Source organism: Myotis lucifugus, unplaced genomic scaffold, assembly GCF_000147115.1.
Source record: "Myotis lucifugus unplaced genomic scaffold, Myoluc2.0 scaffold_0, whole genome shotgun sequence".
Lineage (NCBI taxonomy): Eukaryota > Metazoa > Chordata > Mammalia > Chiroptera > Vespertilionidae > Myotis > Myotis lucifugus.
Window position 1 is genome coordinate 44750528 of NW_005871048.1, and position 9411 is coordinate 44759938.

A 9411-nucleotide genomic window follows, 5' to 3' on the forward strand; every position below is an offset into this window, starting at 1 on the left:
CATAAAATAATGGAATTTGGAGGGGCAGGAGTTGGGGGCTGGGTGAGAAGGGTGAAGGGATTAAGAAAAAAAAAGAAAGACTCATAGACACAGACACAGTGTGATGATTGCTAGAGGGAAGAGGGGATGGAGGGAGTTGAAGAGGGTAAAGAGGGGATAAATGGTGATGGAAGGAGACTTGACTTGGGGTGGTGAGTACACAATATAATATACAGATGATGTTGCCGAAACCGGTTTGGCTCAGTGGATAGAGCGTCGGCCTGCGGACCGAAAGGTCTCAGGTTCGATTCCGGTCGAGGGCATGTGCCTGGGTTGCGGGCACATCCCCAGTGGGAGATGTGCAGGAGGCAGCTGATGGATGTTTCTCTCTCATCGATGTTTCTAACTCTCTATCTCTCTCCCTTCCTCTCTGTAAAAAATCAATAAAATATTTTTTAAAAAATTAAAAAAAAAATATACAGATGATGTATTGCAGAATTGTACACCTGAAACCTATGTAACTTTATTAACCAATGTCACCCCAATAAATTCAATTAAAAAAGTAAAAAACAATATAAAATAAATAATGGAGAGAAATTGAAGAAATGGAGGGAGGTTAAGCAACAAAAGACAGATAGTAAGAGAAAGAAAATCAGAAGTGTAGCATCACAAAATGAAAAGTAAATAGTAGGAAGGAAATAGGAGGAGGAAGAAGGGAGATAAAATCTGCCATGTTCCACATCTGCTTTAGTTTTCTATTTCTGAAAGTCTTCAGCTGAGAGTTAAAGCACTATAGGCTTGATCTTGACAGACTGCCACTGGCGAGGGTAACACGGCGGTGCTGCCGAGAGTGAATTATAGGCATGCTGGGTATCACTGCATTTGAAATACTACTCAGAGTAATTTTTTAAAGTACATCTGGCAGCTGGGACTAGCCTACTCCAGCTCACCTGAAATTCTACCCCAAATGCCATTTTATTCATCTTGATGCAGTTTCAAGTTCCCTTGTAGTTTATATGATGAGTCTTTTCAGCTTCTCAGTAGCACAAGGCACTCTGTCATCTAGTATTTATTGCTGCCAGGTAATGATTTATGGCGCGTTGTGAGCTGGTAACCAACCCAGGAAAGGTGTGGCTACTGTGCATTGGTTTCACAGCCCAGCTGTCTAACGGTGGCTTTGGTGGGTCTCAGTCTCCTCAGGGAAATTACTCTGAGAAAACCTGGGAAGCTCCAGAAAATCTCACAAAATTTCTAGGACAAAACATCTACTGAATTTGGGTTTTTAAATGGCATCTGATATATTAAAATCAGTGAACGGAATGGTGAAAGTGAAGACTTTGATTTCAAGGAGGTGAGGTAGACCTGTTTTTTTCTTTGCCATTTTAAAGAGCTCATAATCCCCCTTAGCATTCTGGTACACAATCCTGGCTGTCTGGTTTAGAGGGGACTCTGGATTTGTGTTGGGTTCATACCACCTCGAGGTTAAATGTAGGTGGCAACCAGGGAATGAGACTGGGTATAAAGAATCTGAGAAAGCGAAGAAAAAGGAGAGGCTTAGTTTGGTGGGATGAAATAGGAATAAAGTTCCACAGTTGATATCACCTTGCTTCGAGAATAAAAAGTTAGTGTACTGTTTTCATTGCAACGAATAATATCAAATTCCGAAGCACAACTTATTTCATCCTTTTCCCATCTGAATATGTAAAATATCCAGGGCTCAAGTACAATTTTATTAGGAAAAGTACACTGAGTTCACATCCCCACCCATACCACACATGCACAGGCAACGCCTTTGCTATCTCCCTTCTCACCAAGCTCTGAATCTCCATGGACAGGTTGATATCCAAAGGTAGATCCCTGGGTGCTTATGTCATGACTTCTACTCACTGTGTTCTTTCTCTGAATATAATAAACAACTTACAGGTACAGAGGGCACACATTCTCCAAAGAAAGACGCTGAATGGTCCAACTGGGTCATGGGAAGATATGTCCCTGTGTATCCCAGCTCACTCCAAGGATACAATTTAGGCAGGCTTTGCAATGTTTTACGAATTAAATACAAGAGCACTGCATTTTGGGAGTTGTCCTTGTACTCCTTGGACAAAGCCAAGCCATCAGAGTCACAATGAATCTGAATCTATCGGCATCCTAAATTCATAAGCCTCTGTTCAGTATGAGTATTTTGAAACTATGTCTTTTAGGTCCAGGTTTTGAAAGATTAATGTAAAGCACCTGGGGGGGAAAACCCACTGGAATATCAATGATAAGTAGAGTCATGTGTTGCCTGTGAAACAGGTTGTCTAATTTTTATCATTCAACTCTACCAAAACCCAGATTACTATCGAGACCCACTCCAGGATACCTGGCAAGTTACTTAAGACTCTAGGAATGGTTCTAGTTCACATTGCAGGGCCTAGTGGCTGGCTTTTATTCCTGGATATATTCCCAAGTCTCCCTAAGAAGAATTTAGGGTTTCTTCTTAAGTTGTCATTCCCACCAGAAGTCTCTGGCCCTGGGTAAAGTGAAACTTTATTTTTGGATTGGGGTGATTATGTTAAAAAAAAAAAGGAGAGACTAGTTAGAGCATCAAAATATTTCCTAGAAACCACACAGTAAGGACCTCTCACCCTTCCAGCAGCCTCACGAGAAAAGGCGAGTACTTAACTGTACATGATGATAGTAGAAGAGAAAATCGGCTCCTTCCTTCATCTTAACATCTTTGACTGTCCTGGCTCAGAATCCACTACTTAAAAAGCAGTAGACATATGTGTATCGTATGAAGAAAATAGGATAGTAAAGACCAAATCTTCAAAATATATCAATTACAGAGAGATTTTATTACAAAAGATTCTACTCAACTAAAGGATTCCTTTCAATAGATCTCCTAGTCTAATTAATTATTTTCAGATTATGTATTACTTGGGTATAGAGAGACTTTTACTTTTTAGATATTAGCTAGAAATCAATGCCAACTAAAGATCATTTAGAAATTAAAGCAGAACTTTCCTGTTGTTGTTTTGAGGTCAGTGGGAAAATGTGATTTAATTTGTGCACAACTCTTCCAGAATGGTGTTAGCACCATTGTAAGCTGTGTAGTGGCCCAAGGGTGGGAGTAAAATGACTATTTCATGTTTTCAGTGGTCTTTGAGGATGCGACACACTAGTAAATGATAAGTTTTATAATTAAGGCCTCTCAACTACATCAGCAAATGTTAATGAGTTATTCCAAGTGCTCAACAAATCAATCCTCTCTCTAAGCTCAGAAAGTGACAGATGGGCTGAGTGTACCCATATCATTTAAAACTGGTACTAATATTGTTAAGATTACATTTAGCTTTCTGTAATAATGGAGCCTTAAAACGTCTTGGTGTGTCTAAAATCACCTTTCACTCACATAATTTTACAACAGTTAGGGAAAAAGGAATAGCTGAAGAGAAGTATTGGGCTATTCTGAATGCCTATGACCTAGAACCCTCTTTTAAAAACATTTTCCCTTCTCTAAGGTGGCAGAACAAACCTCCTGACAGTGTACCCATAGGTTGACTTATCATCAGTGGTATCAGCCAAGAACACAGAAGCACTGACAGGCAGAAACCTTTATTTCATTTAGATGCTAAGAATGCTGCCAAAATAGATGATTTTGGAATCAGACAAGCCTGAGTTCTGGTCCCAGTTCTTAGACCAACAAGCTGTGTGACCCAGCATGAGTTTCTTAACCTTTTTGAGCTTCAGTTTTTCCATCTGTGCAAAGCTGATGTTCTATATATTTAAAAGGACTAAGGCAGTGCTTGGCACATAGGAGGCATTTGGCAAATTATTTTTAATGTTATTACTAGGTTAAGCTCTTGTGGAGTGAAAAAGCCAAGAGAATAAAAGACCAGTTAATAGTTGAGTTTCGGTGAATAGGTGTTCATCAATCCAAAGACTGATTCTTCCAGTTGGGTAGTCCCTAGAAGGCAAAACCAAAAAGTGGGAGCGCAATGGTCCTTGCACTCCCTCCTTTGTGGGAACCCCCTACACTCCACTGAGGCTGAACATCCTTCTACAGCCCAAGAGTCACCATTTCAGCATCTCATCAAGGCCCATGGTCCGAGTGCTGGCAGTCCCCAACCCTGGATCCTCCCCAGCTCGCCCCCACCCCACCCATCATAACTTACCTGCTCTCTGTTTAATACCTTTGCATTCATTTGCTCATGTGTGCTGACATGTAACCCTTTCTCAGAGCCTGAGCACATTTTGAGGTGGATCCCAGAGAAATAATACAAGGTGGTTGTTTCATAGGCAGATGTGTCCGTGGCAATAATAACAGGAGCCAGTAAGCTGAGTGCTTCCTCTGTGTTAAGCACCACGGCACCGTGCTTTAGAAGTATAATCTCACGTAAGCCCCACAACTTCCCGTGAGCAGGTCTTATCACTGTCTCCATTTCACAGATGAACAGACTGAGGTTTAGAGAGGTAAAGTAACTTGGCCTAGGACAACCAATCCACTGGGAGGAGGCAGTGCTGGAATTCACCCCCAGGCCTGTCTGACCCCAGATCTGCTGCTCCTCACGGTTTTGTGCTGCTGGTGCAGGCAGGTCCTGGGTACTCATGAGTAGTTCCAACCTCCTTAAGCTTGATCCTGCCCCCAGGACCCAACTGACATCCTGCTTTCAATCAAGTTAGTCACAATCAAATTAGTTGGGAAACAACGAACAGAGGTATTGGGAAGGTCAGAGAGAGACACGCTGGCCGCTGGCCTCCAGTCTACCCCTAGGCTAGACATTGCTCCTGGCCTAGAAGACTCTGGGCCTCTGCATGCCCAGGCTGCCTTCTCATTTCCAGCACCCACCTAAACACCAGATTCCCCAGGATCTATATTTGCAAGGGTCCTAATGGATGGATGGAGGAATAGTTGGAGGGAAAAACTATTTATGAATATTTTATTATATTCATTATTTATTATTATTTTTTTAGCTTGATGTGTTTTATTTTTGTTTATGTCTAAATTTTATTTTATTGTTTAAAGTATTACAAATAGTAGTACATATGTCTCCTTTTTTTCCCCATTGACCTCCCCCAGGCCTCCCCTACCCCCTGGCACTGCCCTCCCCTCCCCCCCCCCACAGTGTCTTGCGTCCATTGGTTATGCTTATATGCATGCATACAAGTCCTTTGATTGATCTCTTACCCCCCCCCAACCCTCCCTTGCCTTCCCACTGTAGTTTGACAGTCTGTTCGATGCTTCTTTGACTCTGTATCTATTTTTGTTTTTATATGTTTTTTAAGTTGACTTTTAGAGAGAGGAAGGGAAAGGGTCAGAGAGATAGAAACATCAATGTGAGAGAAACACCCATCGACTGCCTCCTGCACAACCCCTACTGGGGATTAGGCCTGCACCCCATTCATGTGCCCTGACTAGAAATTGAACCATCAACCTCTTAGTTCACGGGTCAGCACTCAACTGCTGAGCCACACTGGCTGGGCATTTATTATCTACTAGAGGCCTGTTGCACGAAGAGATTCGTGCAATAGGCCTTCCTTTCACCTGGCTGCTGGCACCGGTTTTCCTCCGGCACCTGGGACCAAGGCCTTCGCTCTGACCAGGGCTCTGGCCAGAGCCGGCCCCGGAGCCGTCAGACCTTACTGCTCTGCCCCCTGGCCATCAGGCTTCGCTCCACCACTTGGAGCCTATGTATGCAAATTAACAGCCATCTTTGTTAGGTTAATTTGCATACTCTCCTGATTGGCTGGTTAGCGTAGCGAAGGTATGGTCAATTAGCATCGTTGTCTGTTATTAGGTAAGATTATTGGATCAGATTCCAAAGTCTAAATCTAAAAGAAAAAAATCTGTGAAGCTTCTTGTGCAGCAACTCTTCCAAAAATGGAGTAATGAATCTCCCAATAAAGTTGTATATATTCCCAGGAAATATTCTTCTTTGTTTGGTCTGCAAACTGTCGTGTGCCTGTAGAACAGCATTTTCTCAGTAGCAATCTAAATGTTGCATCCTCATTGAGCGCAACTCACAGTCATCAGGTAGTAAGAGATAATAGCTAACAGTGGTCACAGTAACAGTAATTCATTGTTCTACACTTACTGAGGGCTTTCCATGCACTAGGTGATAGCACAGGTTCTACCTGTTACAGATGGGGGTGGGCACTCTTGTCACCCCTGTTTACATTGAGGAAACTTGGGCACAGAGAGGTTAAGTGGTTTGTTCAGAGCCATAAAGTTAGTAAATGATAAAACTAGGATTAAACCCAGGCAGTCTGGCTTCTAATTTTATTTCCTTGTACTATTAAAACAACCAGTCTTCTTCTATCTGATTATCAACTAAATCATTTTTATATTTTGGCAAAGAAGGCCAATGCTAAAGTGTATTTGGTACTTTGAGCAGCTCACGAAGCCCTATTGCAGAGAGTGAGCGCAGTAGTCTCCCAGGCGGGCTGCCCACGAGGATGGTGACTTGGAACTAAAGATGAGGGAAATTGTGCCAGCGTTTCTCACCACTCTAATAACTGCATTACCTTGACAATATGCTCCTCTTGGTTACACTGATACAACTTTTTTTCCACAAAAAATATTCTTAGTCTAAACTTTCTTTGGGTACTTTTGAAAGGTCATGACAGAGAGGAAAAGAAAAAAAAACCCACTAAAATAACAAGTGACCTCCAAATTAAAATACATGGGGATCTTTTCACCTCAAATTCAAACTCAATAGACCAAATATTGACTGAATTGTCTATTTTAGTGCAAAGTTTACAGAAAGTTTTTCTGTCTCTGCTACTTGCTTTCAGCCAAAACTTAAATTTATTGAGAATCCTATGGTGGAAAATTTTAATTCGAATTTCTCATTGGTATTCTCTCTGTAAATCGAATCTTGAGTACGAGTTCAGTGGTAGCAGAGCTTATATTTCCAGAGGGTTGGGGCTTACAGTTTACAGTGTTAAGTCTTTCACTGAAAGAACCTTGAAAGTGTGATCAACACGATTGTTACCTGGTTTTCAATAATAACAACTGTAAACTTGCCCATTCCTTTGCATTTAATTTTCCATGCTTATCACATGGCTCTGTACCATAGACATGATCTCTTAGAACTTTAGAGAATTTCTGAAGCCAGGAAAAAACCAAGCAAACAACAACCAGTCACTCTTCTGTTCCACTAAACCTGACCCAGTGTTCTGCCTGATTCTAATTACCTTCAACAATTTACCCAGGATGCTTCAGTGTAACCACCTGGAAAAATGAGGGTGGAACTTTGATTCTGGGAGGCATATGGAAATTTAATTACTAGGTTTACAAAGTATTTTAAAATCCCCAGATAAAAGTGACCAGAGGACTGGAGAGGAATATCATTATTCGCAGCAGTGGGGTTATATGTGTGTGTGTGTATGGGGTGGCTGTCAGCCCCATCCTCTGCAACCAGCCTCAAGGGGAGATGGAGAAAGAATCATTTATTCACCTTCTGGCTGCAAGAAGTGCAGGCTGCAGCTGTGGCAATTCTAGCACCGAGGAGAAAATACACATAGGAAAAAAGAAGGCCATGTCTCACTTCCAAATTAAAAAAAGACATTTCTACATGTTTCCATAACCCACAGACTGCTGCCATTTGAGGCCAACCCCTCAAAGTTTCCCTCTTTGTCTAGTGTAGTTGCTGAATCTAGGCCACTGTCAGCAATCCTTTTCATTCACCCGGGCCCAGCCCCACGCCTCACAGATGCAGAGGTTCTCTTGAGACATGTGTACTTTGGTATCAAACAATGCAACTCATGTTTGATTTTGGATAACCTTGCACTGTGAATAAAATAACCCTTGAGAAAGAAGCAATAAAAGCGCTGTAAGAAAAATGACTCATGTTTCGAAGCTGTCTAAAGTGATCACTTATCCAAACAAATGGTAATTCTTTCAAGACACAGTGGGCATGCACCATACTTATAAAAGTCTGGGAGAAAAGCCTTGCACATTTTTTAAAAAAATTTGTGTTAAAATATATCAAAAGAATGTTTCTGGTAGGCTGTCCCAGACCGGGTATGCTTAAAAATAAAAACAAAAACCACATGCATGCGAAAGCCAAGGTGGATTGGCACAAGGGGAGGTCCTTGCCCAGCATCCGGGCTCCTTGGCTTGTTTATGTCCTTGTTTATGCGCCTCTAATTGTTTTCCATTTTCTGCCCCCATTCGTTAGAGTGCAAAGATGTGAGCAAAGTGGCTTACTGCCCGTTGGTGTACAAGTTCCAGTTCTGCAATCGAGCATACTTCAGACAGATATGTTGTAAGACCTGCCAAGGACAGTGACCCACGGAAAGCCGGAGAGAGAGCCTTGTCATTTCATCCTGGAAACGTGTCCATCACAGAGAGCCACCCGGAGGAAGAGGATTGATGTCCTTGCAGATGCATTACCCTGTGGAAAACGTAACCACTGGTCAGCCCTAGCTGACAGGATTTCAATATTATTTTAACTTCTGTGAAGTAGGATTTATTGATCCAAAGTGCTGGACACAGTTTTAGGAGGGAATGCCAGATTGGAGAGATCCAAACAACACAGGGAGACTTGCTTACTGTGGAACGTTTGTGTTCTTTCGAGTAAATCCAATAGCCTGTTTACCTCCTTGGACCATTAAGATAATTTTTATTATAGACTTAGCAATGACACTGAATCCATTTGTATTTAAAACTGTTTAAAAATGTAGCTGGTATGATTTGGTCAACTATGGAAGTAAAGAAGATTCAGAAATCTTAAATCATAGCTTAAAAAATATTTACTATACTTTATCTCACTACAACAGCACCACCATTTAAATTCTAAACTGGGCTTTAACCTGTAATTTAAGGAGCAATTATAAATCAAGACTAATGAAAGTTTGTATGATTTTTTTTCTTCCTTCTACTTAATTTCCTTAGAAATAATCCCCCTGTTCTGAACACTGCTGTGAGCCATATATAAAACTACATTAAACCGAACGACAGTGAAGGACTTAGTTGAAAGCAGTGCCTCAGTTACTGCAGCTGTGCAGCTCTATAAATTCAGTGCTAAAAGACTGTGGCCCGCCTGCCATTGTGCAAGTGAAGCTGAGATTCTCATTAACACTTTAAGAGAAAAAACATTTCAATGTCATGCAGAAGCCAGACCTGGGGTATGGTAGAGACTCAAGTACCAGGTCTTGTGCTGCCATCACATAGGGATGCCTCAGCTCTTAATAGGAGTCACTCCAACTCACTCGTGTTTACAGCCACAGAACGGCTTCTGCCCCACTGGTTGGCTGCACCTACACTAAGCTTACTGAGACGATACCAGGCAAAAAAGATAGACTGGCTCAGTAACAACCAGGCAGACCCTTTTGCTGACAGTTACGATGGGTTCCAGATGTCCCTTCTTTGATATGGCAGGAGGGCATTTATTTATATGGGAGCAAGTGTGTGTGTGTGTGTGTGTGTGTGTGTGTGTGTGTGTG

At 41.8% G+C, this 9411-nt stretch overlaps 1 protein-coding gene across 1 annotated transcript in view; it reads left to right on the forward strand.

Annotated features, from left to right (window-relative positions):
• ADAMTS6 (ADAM metallopeptidase with thrombospondin type 1 motif 6) overlaps positions 1–8813 on the forward strand; it is a 221523-nt gene extending 212710 nt beyond the window's left edge. The window contains 1 exon segment of the mRNA XM_014452423.2: positions 8145–8813. Within this exon segment, the coding sequence (XP_014307909.1) occupies positions 8145–8254 (110 nt within the window). The 3' untranslated portion in view covers positions 8255–8813.
• Positions 8814–9411: the final 598 nt, after the last annotated feature.